Source organism: Schistocerca piceifrons, chromosome 2 (assembly GCF_021461385.2).
Source record: "Schistocerca piceifrons isolate TAMUIC-IGC-003096 chromosome 2, iqSchPice1.1, whole genome shotgun sequence".
NCBI lineage: Eukaryota > Metazoa > Arthropoda > Insecta > Orthoptera > Acrididae > Schistocerca > Schistocerca piceifrons.
This window is the reverse complement of record NC_060139.1, coordinates 715,560,656-715,584,249: the sequence shown is the minus strand read 5'-3', so window position 1 is coordinate 715,584,249 and position 23,594 is coordinate 715,560,656. Positions and strand designations below refer to the sequence as shown.

The 23,594-nt window shown below is 39.9% G+C and overlaps 1 protein-coding gene across 1 annotated transcript in view; it reads left to right on the top strand.

Annotated features, from left to right (window-relative positions):
- LOC124777413 (glutathione S-transferase 1-1) overlaps positions 1-23,594 on the top strand; it is a 67,727-nt gene that overhangs the window by 41,696 nt on the left and 2,437 nt on the right. The window contains 3 exon segments of the mRNA XM_047252810.1: positions 1,869-1,927; positions 2,141-2,282; positions 16,552-16,669. Of these exon segments, the coding sequence (XP_047108766.1) occupies positions 1,869-1,927; positions 2,141-2,282; positions 16,552-16,669 (319 nt within the window).

The following is a 23,594-nucleotide window of genomic DNA, read 5'->3' as shown; positions in this document are numbered from 1 at the left end:
AGCTTGCCATGCCATTTCCACCTGGCGCCTCAGTTGGACCAGCGTTCGTGCTGGACGTGCAGACCGCGTGAGACGACGCTTCATCCAGTCCCAACCATGCTCAATGGGGGACAGATCCGGAGATCTTGCTGGCCAGGGTAGTTGACTTACACCTTCTAGAGCACGTTGGGTGGCACGGGATACATGCGGACGTGCATTGTCCTGTTGGAACAGCAAGTTCCCTTGCCGGTCTAGGAATGGTAGAACGATGGGTTCGATGACGGTTTGGATGTACCGTGCACTATTCAGTGTCCCCTCGACGATCACCAGTGGTGTACGACCAGTGTAGAAGATCGCTCTCCACACCATGATGCCGGGTGTTGGCCCTGTGTGCCTCGGTCGTATGCAGTCCTGATGTGGCGCTCACCTGCACGGCGCCAAACACGCATACGACCATCATTGGCACCAAGGCAGAAGCGACTCTCATCGCTGAAGAGGACACGTCTCCATTCGTCCCTCCATTCTCGCCTGTCGCGACACCACTGGAGGCGGGCTGCACGATGTTGGGGCGTGAGTGGAAGACGGCCTAACGGTGTGCGGGACCGTAGCCCAGCTTCATGGAGACGGTTGCGAATGGTCCTCGCCGATACCCCAGGAGCAACAGTGTCCCTAATTTGCTGGGAAGTGGCGGTGCGGTCCCCTACGGCACTGCGTGGGATCCTACGGTCTTGGCGTGCATCCGTGCGTCGCTGCGGTCCGGTCCCAGGTCGACGGGCACGTGCACCTTCCGCCGACCACTGGCGACAACATCGATGTACTGTGGAGACCTCACGCCCCACGTGTTGAGCAATTCGGCGGTACGTCCACCCGGCCTCCGCATGCCCACTATACGCCCTCGCTCAAAGTCCGTCAACTGCACATACGGTTCACGTCCACGCTGTCGCGGCATGCTACCAGTGTTAAAGACTGCGATGGAGCTCCGTATGCCACGGCAAACTGGCTGACACTGACGGCGGTGGTGCACGAATGCTGCGCAGCTAGCACCATTCGACGGCCAACACCGCGGTTCCTGGTGTGTCCGCTGTGCCGTGCGTGTGATCATTGCTTGTACAGCCCTCTCGCAGCGTCCGGAGCAAGTATGGTGGGTCTGACACACCGGTGTCAATGTGTTCTTTTTTCCATTTCCAGGAGTGTATTATAGAAAATATTACAATAATAACCAACGTCCTTTATACAAAATTAAATAATATTTTTTGTTAAACAATTACAGTACATACGAATTGCTTTTTGTTGGTGTGAACTGTACGTAGTGTTCTCATTACCGTACACGTTCCTAACAGGCGTGCCACAGTTGTTGTTAAGCATTTGCAAATGTGCACGCTCTAGTTCAGCAATTCTGTGTGTCATTTCATTTTATTAATAGTGTGTGTGCTGCCAGGGAACGTTACAGACGGAAACGCGTTTAAATTTCAAAGGAATATTTGTTCCTAGGCACATGACTATGTTCTTCTTTGGAACATGTTTTCGTATTTGGAAAAACCTTAATCTTCCAGAGTATTTTTTGTAATTTCATAAAAAAGGCTGCAACACTTAAAAACGAATACTATTATTTAAAAATGGAATAACGAAGTATATATTAAACTTCTATTACAGGACTGGCTAGAGGAGAAATTCTGAAGAGTGCTCCAAGGTGCAACACTCTCTCCTACAGAAAGAGTTCGGCCGTATGAGCTGACGCTTCGTTATTAGTAACCATTACCTATTGGCACCAATCTAGCAGTGACACATTTCATAATCAGCATGGCGAACAAATAGTGTGTGCTGTGGATACCAAGCTGTAATATGAAATAATGCTGAAAGAATAAGTAATGTCTTTTCTTTTATTGCAGAAAAACCCTCAACGAGAAATTCCTTGCCTGGACGATGACGGTTTTTTCCTAAGTGAAAGGTAAAAATACTTCTCCATTACATATGGTCTCTGTAATGTTTATGACCGCTATACAGTAAATTTACACCTACAGAATTAAGAAACGTAAATTTATTTTGTATGAGACACGTTTTCCTGCAATATTTATTGTTACGCTGGAGAAACTAAGTTTTCGCGGTTGAGTAACGTAAAGCTGTGAGGTTCCCTCCCGATATATTGCATTTGTCGTTTCAGCATCGCCATCCTGCAGTACCTGGCTGACAAGTACGGCCCCGGACACAGCATTTACCCGCGGGATCCGCAGCAGAGGGCCCTGGTCAACCACAGGCTCGCCTTCAACATTTCCACGTACTACGCTCGAATAGCAGAATATGCGGTTAGTATGAGAGACCTTTGTAACGCCAACATTTCTAGTGCATACCTTTAAAAAGTCATCTCACATTCGTCGCTTTACATCGGACGGAGCATAGGCAGTTATTATCAGATATAAGTTCCCGACGAAGAAAATATTAAACCTGTACTTCACTTTCTGTCTATTTCCATCTCCCAAGGTCTTGCCAAGATTACCTCTCTTCTTTCGTAAGTGGAAAGTAAGTGACTCCAAACGTGCCACAAACCTGATTTCAACAACGCCATCATGTCAACCTGTATTTTCGTCAAGATCACGTAAAGTCGCGGTGTCATGACAAGTTAGATGCTAAGGTAAATTACCTAAGGCGTTTTGATGGAAAATAAGTAGTCTCAAAAATTATGTCGACACATTTGTTTATTTATTTATTTTTAGGCAAAGTACTGTGACACAGCACAAGCCTCAGGTTCATTTCAAATGATATCGTAAGGAGGTCGGACCTTCTATTGAAAGACAAGGTTTTCTTTATCGACATTTCAGAAAAGCTAAGACTTAATGACGACTTCATATTTCACCTTCCCTTTCCCCTCCACAGTCCCCCTCGCGACTCCATTTCCGTCGCTAACACCACAATAAACAATATCAGGCAACTTTGCTATTTCTGCTTGAGGTAACTTCGGGTTGCACGTTTAGTAATTCTTTAATTCCAGTTATTGAAAATTAAAAATATACTTTTACCGTCCCGAATAGTCAGCGAAATGTCAGGTGGAATCGAGACCTCTAAAAAGATCATGAAATACATAGCTCAACCTATGATTAGAGAAAAATTATGTCTTGTTGTATTATCAAATAAGCTATTTTTTTAAGTACGGCCTTTTGAAACAGCCAGAGGAAATGTCTCATTTAAAACAGTGGACAATTCTCACAATACCAATGTTGTAGACGGAGTCGCGTGAAGCTCAAGATCGACGGGCTTAAGTTAATTTGTTTCTGAAAGACTCTTCCACATTATGAAATATTTTGAGCCAAGAAAGGTTCAGCTCTTGTCTTCACACGACAACTAATGTGCAATAGATGTACACCTTCTCAGTTATTAGACAGGACGATTTCCGTGTCGGTGGTACTAATTTTAACGCAGTTACGTACGACTGCTTTCTTGCTAATCATAGATACGCCCAGGATCACTTCTAAGGAGATGAGGTGGGTTATTTGCGCCCAGCAACCGTATCTCAGTCCGAGAGAGGTCAATGCTTCGATCTGTAAAGGAGGATTTTGATATTATGATCTTACTGGCACATAAAGGCAAGGGCAATTTCCGTCCTCTGCAGACCGATGTTCTTAAGCAAGATGAACCAGCTATATGATGACTCTGAATGTCACGTGACATTATGTCCAAAATACCTAAAAAAATTTTGAGCTCGTCAAGAACAGCACGATCTCTGACGCTGTGGCAAAGGCACCCCTTCTATCCCAGGCTACGTGGATTGCCTAAAATTCATAGCAATAGCATTCTGCTTCGACCAGTTGTGAACAATACTGGGGTGTCAACAAACAAGTTGGCAAAACATCTAGCAACCCAATTAGGCCCTTTAATATGAAAATATGAGCTTAGAAGTCTTCATTTGTCGGCTCAAGAACTAACGACTCGCACCATCAGATGTGTTCCTGATTTTTGACGTAATCTCACATTCCACTCGACTGCCATTGCAGGAACCTCTGTTGCTCACTGGTAAAAATATGGAAGGGGAACTTGTCGATTTGTTCATGCATGTGCTCACCTCGACCTATTTTTATTCAATGACCGATACAGACAGAAGTGTCACAATGGGCAATCCTTGCCACCCATTTTGTCTAATTTTCTTATGGAATGTTTCGAGTAAGGAGCACTCCAATCGGTTGAGCGACTTAAAACCTACGTCCTTTTGCTGATAGATAACATCTTTGTATTTTTGCTCGCGGCATTGCATCGCTGGACGTATTTGTACAACATCGAAATTCTCTTCATTTTAACGTCAGTTTCAAAATGCTCGTGGAGAAAACCGGCGAACTACCGTTCCTGGACGTGTTCGTGCGGAGAAAAGAGGATGACACCTTGGGTCGTGCTTATACTATAAACCAAAACACACAGACTTACACTTACAGACCAGCAGCTGTTACCATACTGCACAACGAATGGCGCACTTAGGATGTTGGTCCACAGAGAATGAGCCAAATTTGATTCAGCTTACCCGATGAGCTTCGTAACCTCAGTGTCGTATTCCCACAAAATTGACATGCTGATGGGGATACTCGGCGTGTCTTACACACGACGCATTTTAAATAATATGAGAACTAGAATAAAATGAAGAAGAAAGAGGGCATCTTACCACACGTCGTTGGTGTTTCTACAAAAATAGGAATATTAGCAAAGAAACATATAGCTAAATCTGTCACCTACCAGCCAACGGATTTCAGTGACGGACAGTCTCGGTTTGAGAAGGCTCTTGTAGCTGTGGAAAGTCACTCATTGGACGAAGCTGTCACCTGGTGGAAGACAGATCCAACGTACATCGACGACACGCAGCTCCAGACCAAGCAGGGAAATCTGCAGTGGCAAAGCACTGTCTCAGTATCGGGTGCAATAAGTACAAAAGGACCAAAATTCTCTCATCTACATTTTCTTTCTAGGATATCGCAATTAAAGAAGAGGTGGAAATTCGCAACTTGATAAAGATTGTGAACGGAGATATAGGGTTTCAGCTTAGCATAGCATGGGACCCAGCGCTGGCAATATTAAAGTCACAGCGAACACAGGGAGAAACCATGGGTCATAAAACGAATTACTCTATGGTGGCGTCTTGAATATCCGGATGAAAACAGCGACGATGGCCGCATTCTAGCGCGGACGCGTATTTCGGGAGGCGGCTTCATACAGTCGGCGCTGGGGCGGCCTGCAGCAGCCTTAGCGCGTGTGTCGAGCTCCTTCGTTCATCATCTCATGTGTGGTGTAGCTGTCCTTGTCAATATAGATCCGGAAATTTTCACTATTGGTCACCTAATTTGGCACCTTCATTCCCATGCGTTTACTACTTAGACTGACATAAATATAATACTTCAGTCATAACTCAGCAGTTTGTTCGTCGCACCTGAAGATGTCGGTCACTTGCGCCGATGAAAAATTGTAGGGATTTCAGAACGGCATCCAACGAGTACCTCGAGAACCGTTTCTGAAATCGGTCCGTCACGAAAGCCTCAAGCAACACATAGTATCTGTTATCAGGTTTTTCCACGGTATACCTTAAAGCGTGTCAGCACGATACCACCGCTAACGAATAAGTTGATTCTGAAACTACACGCACTTTTTTAGGCAACAGTAATTGATTTCCGGAACTTGTAACTGAACTGCTAAAAGCATATTTCAAAAATCAGTCTGCAGTACAATGCGAAGTTTACATGGCTTCCTAGACAGTTGAGAGCCACACACATTGTGCCATTTGCGACATTTAGCTATAAAAACTTACGTCCCTGTCTAAGATAGTTCCTTGAAGGAGCCCAGATATCAGAAAGGTTAAGGCAGTAATGTTTTGTTGGCGTCGACGTTGTTAGGAAGAAAGCGTAGCGAGTACAATAGAAAATGTGCTGACTGTCCTAGTTAATCGGTTCCGCCGCGAGATGTCAGTTGCTCTGCTTATGCCCCAACGAAGTAAGGTACATGTTACTAAGGCGAACGCAGCACTCGGTCTATCCATTCATGAAATTTATATTGTGATCGAACGGAGACACTGCAAAGTGATGTGGAACAACATAGGTTTTAGAGCGTAGAATAATAAGCGCTTATAGTCACAACAGAAAATGATTTTATTTAATATAGAACCACCTGTGACTATTTACAGGTGGTTTACATTCAGTTACATGTTTCCATGTGCTGGAGATCACTGTCTAAATCAAAAACAAAGAATATGATCATGACTAAATAGAGACAAATGAAACATTTGGAAGAGGCTAAGCGAAAGTGTAGCAAAATATTATAGTACTTAGATATAGTTGGTGTATCCGTATCATTGTCGCGTTACATTTATCACCTTTTTGTACAGAAATACTTCGCTTTTTACACATAACTATATGTTAGTTACCATGATAATCATTGGTGCTTCCATATTATGTCTTTGATCAAATAGTTTCACTTCAGATGTTGGTAACATCAGACACAAGCACTCACAATGTAGTTATTTGCAAAGCAGAGGTTATCTTCAATCAGCTTAAGTCAAAGAAGTAGAAAGATTCTGCATTTACAGATACATAACTGTAAAAATGCTAGTTGTGAGGGAGCCATGCGTTAAGTTTCTCGATTTTTAAAATATTTCATTACAGATGTATACAAATGACTTTCTTTAAAACTCAGTTTGTTCACTGAGAATTAGGTGTAGTGTTCTGGACCCATGGACCTAAACTTCGAGCTATTCAAGAAGATTCATTTTCCGTCCTTTACTGACATTGTATACTATCTGTAGGTTGTCTTTAACGTTTGCGGCTGAGTGGTCACATTCTTTTAGATGTGTTGCAAAAGTGAATTTATCAAAATTATTGTGCTAGAAGACATCCATGTGTTTCCAGTATCTTCTAGTGAAACTCCTTCCTGTCTGGCCTATGTAGAATGTGGACAATTGTAAAATAAAAGTATGTCAATATGTGATTATATGTGAGGCTTCCTGTTTGTCTTGTTACAGTGGATGATGTGCTGTTGTAGCTTATTCTCAGTACTGCAGATATTTGAATACCACTGTGATAAGAAAGGTTAGCTACTTGGTATTAAATTTTTCCTGTGAATGGGCTGCAAACTAATGTGTGTGTTTGTTGATGTGACTCTGATTTAGGAGTGGTGTACTGTTTTTAATTTGTTGTGAAGTTTATCAGTTATAGTTGGATTGTATCCATTTCTGTGTGCAATTACTTTTATAATATTAATTTATTTTTGTTCATCAAGAGGACTGAGTGGGACTTTGTGTATTTGATTGAGTGTGATAGGATATTATGTTTGATGCCTTTCTCAAGTAACCCACTTTCCATCTTTGTAAAATGTGATAGTGGTGGAGTTTATCACACTGTCATAAAACGTTTGTTTTGGTATGGGAGGAGATTCTAATTGTTGTCTTATGTTAGAATTGAGAGCAAATAATTTCTGATTATGTCTAGTTGACACAACAAGTTCTTCTTTGCTAACTTGGTCACTGATTTTATCTAATATCTACATGAATTCCATGGGAGTCAAAGAGTTGTTTAGTGGCAGGTGCAATTTGAGCATTTACTTGTTGAGAGTATCTTTGCATTTATATAATGATTTGATTTCATATTTTAACCACATAGTTTTACAGTTTAGCTTTGCAGTTTTGGCTGGCTGAGTGTGCTCCTTACGCTAATTTTAATGTAATTTGGTGTTACTTTAGAAAAAAAGGCAGTTTTTGTTAAATTTCATGGCCAGAATGGTCTTAATCATATTGATTCCCATGTGCTAAATGCGCTCACCATTTGTGATGCATGGCTAGGTAACATGAACTGCATTTTATCCATAATGGATTCAGTTGCACTTCGTGACTGTTCTTTGGTACGGTGTAGAATAATAACCACTACTAGTCACAATAGAAGGTGATTTTATTTAACTTATATCGGGTTTCAGGATTGTGTCTATCTTCAGGTGGTTCACATTAAGTTATATGTTTCCATATTCAGTACTGGAGATCACTGTTTAAACCAAAAACAAATGATGTGATGCCAAAATAAACACAAATGAAACATCTAGAAGTGGCTAAGCGACTTGTGTGGCAAAATATTGCAATACATACATAAAACTGTTGAATGCAAAACATTTTACATTACATTAAGTTATATGTTTCCATATTCAGTGCTGGAGATCACTGTTTAAATAAAAAACAAATGATGTGATGCCAAAATAAACACAAATGAAGCATCTAGCAGTGGCTAAGCGACTTGTGTGGCAAAATATTACAATACATACATAAAACTGTTGAACACATAACATTTTACATTACATCTATCAGATATTTTAACAATAATATTTCGTTTCTTACAAGATAACTGTACATTAGTCACTTTATATTATGTCTTTGATAAAGTAGTTTCACTTGTGAAAAGAATTTCTTAATTAAAAACAGCTATAATCTTATGGAAGACATCAAAGATGTACCAATACTACAGGGTGTCGAATCTGACTCAATGGGTGTAATAAACCCTTACACCAACATACTTATTCAAGACACAATGAACTGCAAGAACTAATCCTGTCACATAATTATTTCACTTTTAATAAATAAAATTACAAGTAAGAATATAATCTTGTGGTGGGTGGAACTACAGCAGGAATCCTTGTAGATATTTACGTTAAGCATGTAGAAAATCAATTGTTAAAGTCTGAATCTTTATTTAAAGACAAGCTAATTTATTACAAAAGGTATGTTGATGATACCATTATCTTGTAGAATGGTACAACTGAAGAGATTGAAAAACTTGCAAATGGTCTCATTAGCATACACAACAACATTAACTTCAGTGTGGAACTTGAAGTAGATAAAGGAATCAGTTTTCTTGATCTTACAAACTCTAATGCAAACAACAAATATGCCTGTCAAATTTACAAACAACTGATTACCAGTGATGTTACCATAAACAACACTTCCTGTCACCAAATACAACAAGAAAAAGAAATTGGCGTTCTTAGATCTACTCTCAACTGTATACACAAAGTCCTACTCAGGCCACTTGATGAATAAAAAGAAATTAACATTATGAACGAAATTGCATACAGAATAGATACAATCCAGGTATAATTGGCAAACTTCAGAAAGAAATGGAGAATAAATAATGCACCCCTTCTAAATCAAATTCACAACAACCATACATTTGCTCACATCCTGTTTACGGGAGAAATTCAATGCCAGGTAGCCAACCTTTTTCGTAAAAGCGGTTTTCAAATATCATTCAGTACTAACAAAACATTGCAACAGCACATCATTCACTGTAACAAAATTATCAACCAGTGCTGCAGCTAATGAAGTGTTTACAAACTTCTATGTTACAATTGCCCATAATTTTACATAGGTCAGACAGGAAGGAGTTTCAACACATCTGAAAGAATGTGACCACTCAGACACAGACAATAAAGACGACCGACGGATACTACACACTGTCAGCAAGGGAATGAAAATGAATCTTCTTGAAGCGCTCAAAATTTACATTCATAGGTCGAAATCACAACAATTTCCAATGTACAAATAAATGTTACAAGTAAGTCATTTCTAAACAACTTTAATGAAATATTTTAAAAAACAAGAACTGTATATTATGGCCCCATCACAGCTAGCAATTTTTACTGTTACGTATCTGTACATATAACATCTCTTTACTTCTTTGACCTCTGTTTTTCAAATGTAAACACGTTCTGAGTGCATGGTTGGCAGAAGGTACCAACATCTAAAGTGAAAATATTTTATCAAAGATATGACATACAAGCAACAATAATTAGCATGGTGACTGATATAGAGTTAACTTGTAAAAACCGAATTAGTTTTGCACAAAGAGGTGATATGTGTAATGTGAAAATGATATAGATATACTATCTTTATCTAAATATTATAATATTTTGCAACACATGTCACTTGGCCCCTTCCAAATGTTTCATTTTTGTCTACTTAGTCGTCATCATGTTATTTGGTTTTGATTTAAATAGTGATCTCTAGCACTGAGTATGGGAACTTGCTACTGAATGTCAACCAGCTGAAGATGGACACAAGCCTGAAAACGGTCGCATGCTAAATAAAATAACCTTCTGTTGTGACTGGTACCAGTCATTACTCTACACCGTATAAAGGAACGGTCGCAGAGGTAAACTGCATCATTTATGGATAAAATACACACCTTGTTTTCTTAATTGTGTTTTCCTATTTCAGAACTCTATCTGTGTTCTTTTGTTGGAAATGCCTAGCTAGCCTCCGCATTTGGCTTATGTATAACGTCAACAAAAATTCACGTTTATGTTCGCGACTTCCAGAGACGATAATGAAAGTTTTACAGGAATATAAACCCACTGCAACATGTGAAATTGAGGTAATCCATTACTGATGGATGATCATTGGAAGTCAGAGACCATACGACACTCAAATGACGTTGAAGTGGATCATTGTTAAATTTTGCCCTCAGGACGTAGTGGGATACTCCGAAGGCACTGCCAATTTGCTCTTAGAGACTGGAGAGTTTTTTTGGGAGCGAAGCTGTTATTCTTACCAGCGAGAATACTTCTCCATTTCATTAACGTTTTGTGAGCCTTTTACGTTTCATACAAAACACCATTACGAAAATAAGTGTCTCCACTAAGCTGTTCATATATCGAATGACTCATCCCGTTGATTCGCTTTCTTCGAATCACATTGTTTTAATTTGCCTAAAGTATTTTACACTGTTAGCTATCGAATCATGGAATAACCGCAGAGCTAATCTTACATTCATTCGTTCAAATGACTTCTTGTCCAACTGAGCGGACGTTAACTTGTGATAAACTTTCAATTCAGCGAATGTTGGGAAAGTATCTCGTGCATAAACTCGTTGAAAAAAATTACAGTTCATCATCTCACCGCTGAAAAGTACATAAGTTTTATCACAGAAATTGTTTCTTACGCTACTAGTTGTATGACGTCTGAAAACATCCATACTCTAGAGCAAGTAACTGTACTTTTTATGCCCATAATACCTAGACCTGTATTTGGTTGACTGCCGTAAGAAGCGAATGCTATAGTTATCGTACCAGCTTGTTCTAGCTAGATAATTATTTGAATCAATATCTACGAGACAGCGCCAGGAGTTGTGTTGAGACTTGCATACGCAGCAACGGACTGAATCCAGTTATGCAGCTGAGGAAGGAACATCAACACCAAAGCATAATTTTCCAAGAGTATTGCAATTGTTTGCAGTGTATTCCCCTAAACTGACGGAATAGTTAACTTTCAGCGAAGTGTTTCTGAATTAGTTTTCCTTGGAACTTAACTTAATAAAACAACACTCCTTTGTTTCCATCTTGTCGTTCCTGAAAATAAGCCTTAATTGCTTCCACAAACTGTGTATTAATTCCACATGAGAATTTGACATCATTTACTAAATTTCGAGGATGCGTTTCGAAGGAAAGTGGCAACAAACCCTGATTCAAATAATGTCTGTATCCTGCGGGCTAAATAATTTTTAAGAGTACCTGTCCAGAAGAATCTCATCATATGGCATTCCTTATTGTTTTTCAATTGGTTTTTCTTTAACGTAGTGTCAGTTATAATTTTCCATATCTTACTAAGTTTTCAATTGACTAGGACATTTGATTGAGCCGTGAGAGATGATTTCACAAGAGATTTATTCCTGCAATCGATGCTCTTAATTTGTTACGTAACCACACAACTTCCAGTTTCTTGCATTTCTATTTTCTTTTTAATTAAATTAAGCTCCGACCGGTACCTATCAGATTTGTACATTTTCTTCGACAGAGGAAACGCTGCCAGACATCGCAACTTCATCTTATTTACCGCCTTCTTTGCCGCAGGTTCTCTTTCGCCAGTGTTCTACGAGAAATTATCCTTTGTGTAATGTTTCGATACGTATTTTAGTGAAAAGAGAAATAAATGAGCAACCGTTCATGGTTTAAGAAACCACCTTTATCTTGGAATTCCGACTTCTTTACCTGTGATACATATGTCTGCTTTCGTTTTTCGCCGCCGACGTGTGACACGCATCCAGAACAATTGATAATCAGATCTCTGTCTTCACGAATAATTGCTCTAATCCATTTTGAAAATTCTACTCCGTTTTTTAGCGGAGCAAAAAATATTTACCTTTGCTTTCTCTGGAGCTAGATCTGCACGCTGGAACGAAAACAGTGAGCATACTTTGTTCTTACAAGATAACGATTCAATCCGACAAGCCAAAACCCACCCTGAAATTTCTTTTACAGGAACAACACAACGAGAGAAATGCGTTACAAAAATTTTAGTTGATAGGCCACACCACTAGCATCTTTTAAAAAACGTTGAAGTTGATTATTTTTGTCGCTCAAGGAACCGCATATGACAGCGGTTTGTACAGTTCTTCCTGTCTAACGCGTGATCGGCCGTGAGAAGAAAGCATATCACCGTTTAGTGTAAATATCCGGAGTAACACAAGCAAATTTGAAGCATCCAAACCATACAAAAAATTTTACGTATCATTAACGTTTTGAATAAAAGACAGCTAGTAACGACATCTAAAATTTTGCATGGGTAATTCATATAAAGGTAACTAACACAGGAAAATAATTCAAGGGAGTCTCTGATGTAACATTACAGACGAATTTCATCAATGGTGACTTTAATTTATTGAAATGAATTATATCTTACACATACATCATTTCACACAAACTCCTGTACCACAGACCTTAGGATAATTTTTGTATAATATATATTTAAGTAACAATAAAATAGTTCCTTATTTATTACCCATAGTCGTCACAATAAAAGCGAAGTGTCATTTGTAACATTTTCCTCACATCAGGAACATCTGACCAAAGAAAATTTAATGCTCTCTGTACACAGTAATTACTATTTTTTTTAGACAGAAGTGCGTTGAAGTAAGAAATGGTTCTGGTCGTTGTTCTGCTTATTTATTTAATAAAATTGCAACCAAATAGCCATATACAGTTACTTTGCTTAACATTTTATATTTCCATTTACATTTTACGTTTTTGCATATTCATTTATCGATTTCACTCTTTTACTGCACAGTTCTATGTGATATCGCTCGCAGGCTTCGTTACACAGTTCACATACACATGTTGTGGTTGGGTCGTGATAAGTTTTGTTTTTGCAAATTAGGTGATGAAAGCCGTGAATAGAAAATATAGTTACGACATGTCGCAGCTCGAAGTTTGGTGCTGTCCATGTGCGGTTCGTCATTGCTTCGGTGCCATAGAACTCCGGTCATACTTTTTCTCGTTTCTCCTCCATGATCTTCAGTTGATTTCTCGAAGCCCTGGTGTGTGGCATCATATACCGAAGATTGATGTCTTCAATTAGGAATGTCTCTCTCGCTAGCAGGTACACTAGTCTAGATGTTTTTTTTCTGTCAGGTGGTCCCATACAACCTCCATCCCGTAGGCCAGGATTGGCAAGATTTTTGAGTTGAATAATTTCATGGATGTTTCTAGACTGAGTAGACGGATCTTTTTGATATCCTGTATTGCTGTTATTGCTTGGGTTGCACGTTCTGTTGTATGTTTTGTGAAGCATTTGGCTGTTGGTTGCAATGTCACCCCTAGGTATTTAAAATCTGATGAGATTTTTATTTTTTGTCCTCTGATGTTGATTTCCGCATTCTTGGGTGTTCTGTCTCCTGTTCTGAAAATCACCGTTTCTGTCGTTGTTATGTTTATGTGTAGTTTGTGTTCACTGCTCCATCTGTCTATTTTCTCAATGATTTTCTGCAGCTTCTGTATATTTGCTGAACCTACGGCTATTTCGTCAGCTTATGCATATACGTATACATCTTCTCCATTTTCCCCAATTCGGAGTACTTCTTCAGTGGCAAGAATGTACAGCAAAGGGCTCATTGAGTCACCCTGTAAGACTCTGTTCGATTGCAGAATGAGGTTCGAAAAAGAGAGGGTGTCTGATATTGTGGTTAAGTTGTATTCGAGGATTAACTTGACTATTCTTGCCCATACGCTACCTTCTCCCATTGTGTTTTCCAGTTTTCGGACTATGAGATCTCTTTCCAGTAGGTCAAAGGCTTTGGTAAAGTCTATGAACACTGTATTGCTCTGCTTATTGTACTGCATACCAAGCATACTCAAAGCAACTCGTAAATTGTGCCAATGCAAACTGATAATGCACAGATGACTGAAATTTAAGAATGCTGTTATCCTGATATACCTGAAATCACCCGCAGCTATCGGATATTACATTGTTCGACAACTTTCTTACAAATACGTCCCACAGACGAAAAAATTCCTCATCGAGAGTTATGCTGGTTGTTCTGGGTGGAATCTACATTATATCAACTGTCTTTTCGTCGTCCTCCTGAAAGACAGAGGTATCGTTATTTCCAGGCAAGGATCCAACAAAAACAATGAATTAATTTTTGCAACTGGGTAGAAACTGTTTCGAATGAAATGTTAAAAATTGTTGTCTACTGTTTTTCCAGAGTTTGGTAGGTCGGTTATAATATTTTTGACACTAAACAGCATTACTTCAATTTTGGTCCTAAAAAGCCTTGAGCTCCCTGAAGACAGAGATAAAGCTGCAGTAACCCACTCATACTTATCATTGTCATAGTTGTATATGAATGTGTCATAGCATTAATTGATTGCTCAACAGACTGTGTCTTTTTATCACCTGGAAATGATAAAGTGCAGTTTTCTCGCAGTTCTTTCACAAAACCTGACTGATCGTCGTTACACACAGCAGATGTGAGGATAATAGAAACTTGGTCTTCAGGTCGACTGTAAATTAATGGAGTCTCCTCTACACTTTTACTTGAAGGAAATTTCGTAGTTTTGCAACTTCCCGTACTGTACGATTTCTAGAATTTCCTTAACTGAGTCAAAGAAGACTTAAAATCAGCAATGTTCATCTCAATTACAAATCGAGGAGCCCAGTCTCGTAGACCTCCATCGGTAACAGTGCATCGCCTCTCATGAGCAGCTCTACATGATTCACATCTTCAGAAACCTCCTGTAAATAACTGGTGTTCATGTTATTTATTCGGGCTTAGGGGTTTATGTTGGTTATTGGGGTAACGGGACTTCGTGGCCACCCCGTAAAGCAAATCTTTCGGATGTTTCTCTTTCACAGTTTCGTGAGTTTCATTTCGGCACGTATTTATTACTCCGTTGTAAGTCTTTCTTACATTATTATATGGTTCACAGCCAGCTCTTACCAAGTTGCTTGACATTAAGCATTAAACAAAGTGAATGTTAATCATTTTTAACTTCAGTGTTAACTTACATTAGCGCAAAAGCAACTGATAATTATTATGGATATTAAGTAAGTTGCAAATTTGAGCGAACGGTAACTGCAGACAATTGTTACAAAGAAATTATGACGAAAACTGAAATTCATCTTATACGTTACGATCGCACTGGTTCGTCTTAACTTTCTACCAATGAACCATTAACCAAGGACATGCTAATGCGGTCGTCGCATGGAACCACTCCTAGAGGAGTCCAGCAGTTGGATCCGAAGAACCACTGCCCAATTAATGTAGACCTCGCACCCTCATATTCACGATGTGAAATCACAATGCAAAAGTACAGGCTCAATGCCGTCTTGGAGGCCTTGTTGCAAATGCACAATCAGCTACGACTCTGCTAGGGGTGTACATGTCTCCAGCCGCTTGGCGAGCTACGAATCTGGCTATTTTCAACGTTAAAAAAAATTGCAGGGCATATTAACAGCCAAAATTTTGACAGGGTCTTTCTTCTGGTGCATTGTTACTATATAAAAAAATATCAGGGTATGGTTTCACTTGTCTAATTGAACCATTCCCTTGTTAGATTGCTATAACTACATGGAACTATAACTCTTAACATCTCTTTATCTCCACAGCCTTCCATCTTCAGCGTTCACTCATAACGCCGTAAACAAACTTACAAAATAAGTGCAGACAAAAGCCAAAAATACCGTACGATTACGCAGTTTCAAGCGACAGTGCTGCTCACAGTTCACGGGCACGCCACCTCTCCTATGCTACCTGACTAAACGCGCGGGCAGTCAACACACTTTCTCTGTTGCTTGGTATGGTGGAAGCATTGGCCCTGATGAACAAGATTGGACAGAAAATCTGAGAAACCGTAGGAATCATCCCAATATCCTCCTCCTGCGATTTAGAATAGCGTTGACATATCTAAATGAGGATAACTAGTCGGCGATTTGAAAAACACTTCTCCAGAACATAGTCTGTTGCCTCAGTTATTTGTTAGGACTCACCACACAATCCGGACACCACATAGAGTGTAGTAACAACCCTTCAATATAGTTCACAAGTGGTATCTGAATCACAAATTTCTCTTTCGAGTGGAGGATAGACATGCTAGATCCGTCATTGAACATCTAGGCTCCTGCGTATAATTTATCTGGTAAAATGGTGGAAACGAAAACGATTGACATACTGAAAACTTTGGACGAAGAGTGGTGAACGTTGCATAATAAGAAAATTAAGATATCGTTAGTAGTAGTAACACTTTAATTCGTACTTTTCATTCATTTGAATGTAGGTTAAGACACTTTTCTTTTTGCAGGTGGCACCGATATTCTTTGATTACAAGAGGACTCCCGAGGCTCTTAAAAAACTGAAGATAGCTCTGAACGTCTTAAACACCATCTTAGAAAGACAGGGAACCAAATTTGCAGCAGGAGGTTTGTATTAACTTACATCTTTATATTGTTTTGACAAATGCACAGAATCATTATTAAATTTCTTACTATGTAGGCATATTTTATTGATGTGTATATTTCTTTCTCCCTGAGCTTAATCTGTGTTTTTGGTACATTGAAATAAACTTAATACTCACCACTTGACAATGTAATCAACCACAAACACCAGGTTTTATAGGCATTACCGTGTGACAGTTATAATGAAGCGTTTGTTGTGCGCTGTACGTGTACATACCTGATCACGAAGAAACGATATTAGAGCTGACGGGCTACAACATATTATGAGAAAAATAAGGTGTAAGATGTATGTTTTCCAGCAGTTGTATTTTCTTTCTTTTTTTCTTGGTTACCGTGGAGCAAAATAGAGCGACTAACGACAATTTGTTTGTAATCACTGACTGACATTAAAGAAAAAAAGTTCTTCATTTTCCTGGTCCACTGCATTTATTCCAACATCAGTTACACATTATTCTTATAAGTCGTTCTGGATGTATCTGAAATGCTCACACCGATTCCAGCAACTTGTATTCCTAACATATATGCTCTCTCTCTCTCTCTCTCTCTCTCTCTCTCTCTCTCTCTCCTCCCTCCCTCCCCCCCTCTCTGTCTCTCTCTTTGTCTCTCTTACATCCCATGAGCTCTACCCTTTTCACTAGGTTCCTCTTACTTCTCACGTATCAGCGTACCTAAAATATTTCTTGTCAGCCAGCTTTCATATCAAGAACGTAGTTTATACCTCCTCACACAGTTATGAACATGTCAGCTAATTTAATCATCTGATTTCAGCTCACCGTGTAAATATATACAAAAGTAAGATACTTAATATTTTATAATAAACCATCCGTACTGTCTTTGATCAAGATGGATGATATTCAGATCTTCTTGTAGCAATATCTTACTTATTTGACAGCTACCGGATTTTCTAACGGTACCCATATCTTCGCAAATACATTTAAATGTTTTCGGTGCGATTTATTCTACTTTGGAACTTCCAGTGTTAGTAAGAGATAGTGAATAATCTAAGATTGAGTGACGCTACTATTTAAGTCAACAATCATCCTGGAAAATCTGTTAACGTATGTGCGTTTTGCATATGCCCAATAGATCGAAGTATTTCATACTGAAGTGTGCTTTATGGGGAAACATGAATATGAGGCTTTATGATTATAGTTACATCTCTCAAAATGCAAGTTTCGTGGTAATTACAATCAGTCTCGTAGATTTCCCGTCCGAGTATAACAAATAAACTTTAATACCACTCAAATACGGAAACTGCAAAAAGTACTAAATTTTAATGTCTTGCCATTGAACGTTTCGGATCCATTATAGGTTAATAATTAAAGTCATTCCCACACGCGACAGGCTGATGAAGTCTAGGAACATGGTTACTCACGCGAGAAACACTAGAAGAAAAACTACGATTTGGAATATACTTAAGTAAGCAGAGTAAAAATAATGTGAATTACTTGATAGAAACTTGAATTTCTCAGTCTAAATGAAATCATAAATTACGTTCCCTAGAAGAAATTTCGGTGACATCTTAGGGCACACTCTCATTTTTCTATAAATTCTTCCTACCTTTACACAAACAAATCCTCTCGAATTTGCACTATGAAGGAATTACGAGCGTAAATATTCATTAGGCTCGACAACAAATCATACGAAAATTTCTTTGTGTCCACTAAAGAACGACATGTAATTGACTTTCATGTACAAATACCAACGCATTTTGTCTTAAATTTTACGAATGTAGCTCATGTTATTGCATTCACTGATCGCATCTTTGATAAACACCACATCGCTATTAGGAAACTATTAATAAGTTGTTAATAATTTAATAATCAATTGAATTCTCCAGTTTTCTGCTAAGTCTCGCATTACAGCTTTGCAGAATATTTTATGTATGCTATGCTATCAGTTTGAAAATGTGTGTGTTCTTGTGTGTGTGTGTGTGTGTGTGTGTGTGTGTGTGTGTGTGTGTGCGTGTGTGGTGAGAGAGAGAGGGAGACATTGTTCTTTATATTTATGAGAATGTACGTGAGGTCTAATTCATGACTGTCCTAAATCTTTCCAAACGGATGCTGCCATAGATCAAGTCACATTTATTTTGTCGTATTTTCTTGAAAGTGCAAATATATGAGTGCAAACATGCTAATACAGTCACGATGGACTCGATTTACAAATTTACACGATTTTCAGAAATGCGACAGCTAAGATTCCACGGTCACCACTAATTGTCTGAGCGATTAGATTGTATCACAATGGCCGTGGAGCGAAGCTTAATTTTATTTCGAAAAGGCCTTCACATACGAAACTGTGCAGCAAATGAAACGTAATATAGGGACATTTAACTTCGTCCATTCACAGCAAAGGTGGTAAAATGTGTCATCCACCAACAACAGCTAGTTCTGCGTGCTTAAAGAAAGACATCCCCTTCTTCCCCTTGTGCCGCTATCAAGTAAAACACAGTGTCAATTCCAGAACAAAACGAATTTGGCACCTCTGTTACAGCCTTCATCTTTGTCTATTTTAGTCATTATTAGAGGAAATAATGACACCAGCCCAAAAATTAGTCACCCTCATAAGTTACCACGCTAATAACTTCGAACACCAACTCAAGGCACGACAGTGGCCTCTCGTGGGCGAGTAAGGAAGTCTTCAGGTAGGCCAAATCGATTTGAAGCCGCTCATTGAAGATTAGATTCCTTAGAGGTAAAAAACAAAATACGGAGGAGTATGAGTAGGGCTCGTTCACCGAGGTTTCTGTTCAATCTTCATCACGTTTGTAGATAGTTCATCCATCCCGGGAACGGGGAATTTCGACGACTTTTGCCTCTTGTCGATATCTATTCTGGCAAGGTGTCGAAATATGTTCCATAAATGACTGTATCTTTTGATTGTACAGACTTACAAGACTAAATTTTGTTGCATTAACTAGGGACTGTAGACTTTAGTATGTAATATTAATTTGAAATTAATACGTCTATCCGTTCCTGAGAAAATGGTTCTTAATTGTTGCCGATTGAGGGCGGAACCTTCAAAAGTGAGGGAATGTTGGCTGCTGTGTTTGAAACGCTGTTGCAAATGGTATCAAACATTTTCTGTAGGATTAAGAGCGCGTGATTTAGAGGGGACAATGCAGATGTGATTAGTCTGATAGTCACAAAATAAGGAACGTATGCGCGCATCCCTTTGAACAAGGCTGTCGTCATCTTGGAAGACAGGACAGACCACAGGGTATTCTGTATGGATTTGTACAAAAAGAGCAGCATGTGATCACCGATAATGATAAAAATTACCATCCTCATGTATATATGCAGACCGAAGCGACGAATCAAAATGTCTACCAAGGTTGGGATTCGAATCCCAGATCTCTTGTTCATTAGGCAGATGAGCTAGCCACTATACCACCCTGACACAGGCTGCTAGGGTTTAGGGGGAATAGCAAGAGCTGAGGCTTTCAGTCCGCATATATACTTTCATAGATGTTTCAAACTTGAAAACATCTCTGAAACCATAGTTTCATTTGATTGAAGCACCTTTTCTCTTCAATTTCCAGTGAGGAGTCCGCCCCTGCAGTTTGTCGGTTTTATTAATGCTCACAGTGCATTTATTCACTTATAATTTTTATAAACAATTCATCAAACCTTTAGAGCAACAGAGATATTCAAAAGCACAACCCCAAAAGGGAAACTGATTTGAATTACCCTTAACTTACAGACTTCTATATCCCCAAAGCTGGCAACAATTCTTACTACCAAAGTAGCCGAACCTTAATGTTTTAGTAGGTCTACTATATGGTTTTTCATTGTCAGTTTTCATCAATACGCACATCTGAAAACTTACGATTTTCTGCACCGTCTATTATTTCTTGTTGGCACACTATGTTAATGGGAGTTGGGCTATTTTTGACAGTACGAAACTGTATGAAAAAATATTCAATATCTGTCTATATTTATGCTCTGAAAATCAGTGTGAAGGACACGGCAGAGGATATGTCCTATTCTACCAGTTACGACGGTCGTTCAATAAGTAATGCCCCACATTTTTTTCAGAACATATTTATTGTTAAGAGTCAGAATTTCGTGACGTTCGCTGACCATACGCCAACTTTGTGGAAGATAATTTATTCTCTGCTGGTAAAAGCTCTTCTCCCCTAGGCGTAGTCACTGCATGATTGACACTCTCGTCATCTTCAATGTGTGTTCCCCGTAGAGAATCTTTAAACGGCCGAAAGAGATGGATGTCCGATGGTGCCAGGTCTGGACTGTAGGGTGAATGAGGCAATGATATCCAACCCAGTTTGGCGATCCGTTCCCGGGTTCTCAGACTTGTGTGTGGGCGTGCATTATCATCTTGGAGCAAGATTTCTGCTGGATTCTTGTCCGATCGAACACGTCGTAAATGGTTCTTGACTTTATTCAGAGTCTTCGCGTATGCTTCTGAATTCATTGTTGACCATCTTGGCATCACATTCACCGGAATGACGCCGCTAGAATCCCAGAAGGCTGTCACCATGACTTTTCCGGCAGAGAGGGTTGTCTTGAATTTCTTCTTTTGTGGTGAAAGAGGATGATGCAATTCCATGCCTTTTTGTTTCCGTCGCAAAGTAGTGGACCAAGGTTTTGTCCTCCGTAACGATCCGTGACAGAAAGGCTTCCCCGTCAGTCTCAAAACGCTCCAACAATTCACCTGAAATGCCCTTTCTGTGCGCATTCGTGGAACACATCGTGAGCACCTCTCTAATCATTGCAGACGCACTTCCAATGCTGACCGACAACTGTAGAGCCAATTGTCGAGTTGTGATGCGCCGGTCGGCATGAATAATGACATCTGCACGATTCAGCATGTCTGGAGCAGTAGCTGTGACAGGAGGTCCCGAGCGTGGTTGATCATAGAGCTCTGTTTCTGCATTTCCTGAAACTGTAATTTTCTTTACCCATCACTCAGCTGTACTCCTATCAACTGCAGCATCGCTATACACTGCACACAAACGTTTGTTGATGTTCATCACGGTTTCTTTTTCCGCACACAAGAATTAAGTAAAAGCACCTTGCTTGTAACGTGAGTCGTATGTAGACGCATTTTGACGCAGTACTGCGGCACTACCATCTGCCAGAACGGTTAGAAACTCCACCTGTGCATAGAACAGACATCAAAAGTGAACCACCAGCAAGGACGTTTGTCTATGTATATTAATAGCTTTCTAAAAACAATGTGGGGCAATATTTTTTGGGTGACCTCGTATTAGGACTTTCCCATTCCGTTCAGATATGGAGCGTGGGAAGAATATTTAAATGTATCTGGGAGTGCTGTAATTATTCCAATCTTGTCATCGCTATCCCTACGGGAGCGGTACGTACGGGGTTGTAGTATACTCCTAGAGTCATCATTTCAAGGCGTTTCTTGAAACTTTATGACTTTCTCGGGATGGACGTAAACTATCTTCAGAGGTGTGCCAGTTTACTTCTTTCAACATCTCTGTGACACTCTACCGCGGGTACAACAAACTCGTGACCATTCGCGCTGCCCTTCTCGGTATCCGTTCAATATCCCGTATGAGTCCTATTTGGTAATGTTACCACACACTTGAGCAATATTTTGGGATTCGAAGCACGCGGGATCTGTATGAAATAACTTTTGTAGACTGACTGCATTGCCCTGGTATTCTACCAATAAACCTGCTTTGCCCACGAGTGAGCCTATGTGATTGATCCATTTGCTATTTCTACAAAGTGCTACATTCTGGTATTTCTAGGAGTCTACCGATTCCAACTGCGACTCATTGATACTGTAGTCGTAGAACACTACGATTTTTCGTTTTGTGAAGTGCACAGTTCAACATTTTTTTTAAAGCAAGTTGCCAGTCTGTGCACTAATTTGAAATCTTATCAGTCTGACTGCAGATAACTCTATCATCTGCAAGGAGTTTGAGATTGCTATCAATATTGCCCGCAAGAGCATTGATCCATTTGCTATTTCTACAAAGTGCTACATTCTGGTATTTCTAGGAGTATCAAGGGACCCACTAAGAAATCTTCAATTCACTCACAAATTTCGGTTGATACCCCAAACAATCGCATTTTCGGTAATCGGTAATCGGTAAGCGTATGTATCGTACTGAGTCAAACGATTTACAGAGTGACGTTATACTGCTTCTCACTGCCTGCCTTGACCAGTAGCCTGCACGATGTCATGTGAGGAAAATGTGATGTGGGGTTCACATGATCAACGTTTTCGGACTGTATGCTGGCTGGCATGGAGGTCCTTCTATTAAAGGTACCTAGATCCTCAAAATATGCTTTAGGATTCTACAGCAAGTGGATGTGAAGGTGACCTGAAGGTAATTTTGTGAACACTTCTGCTGCCTTGTGTGACCTGTGCTTTTAGCCAACTACTGTCCGCCTGCTTAGCGGCTGGCACGGTAGCTCAGCGTGTTCTGCGTGTGTGTGTGAAATCTTAAGGGACTTAACTGCTAAGGTCATCAGTCCCTAAGCTTACACACTACTTAACCTAAATTATCCTAAGGACAAACACACACACATCCATGCCCGAGGGAGGACTCGAACCTCCGCCGGGACCAGCTACACAGTCCATGACTGCAGCGCCCTAGACCGCTCGGCTAATCCCACGCGCCTCAGCGTGTTCTGTCAGACGGTTGCTCGCCCTCTGTGATAAAAAACTGAGTAAAGGAATCAACAATCAACTTGAACGGATGTCTTGTGACGTCCGCCCAGACCTAACGCGACGGAAAAAAAAGTACTGGGAAACGTGCTTGCCTCCCGTGCAGCGGGCCCGGGTTCGATTCCCAGCCTGGATGGAGATTTTCCCCGCTCGTGGAACAGGTGTTGTGTTGTCTTCATCCTCATCACCGGCACGCAAGTCGCCCAATGTGGCGTCTACTGAA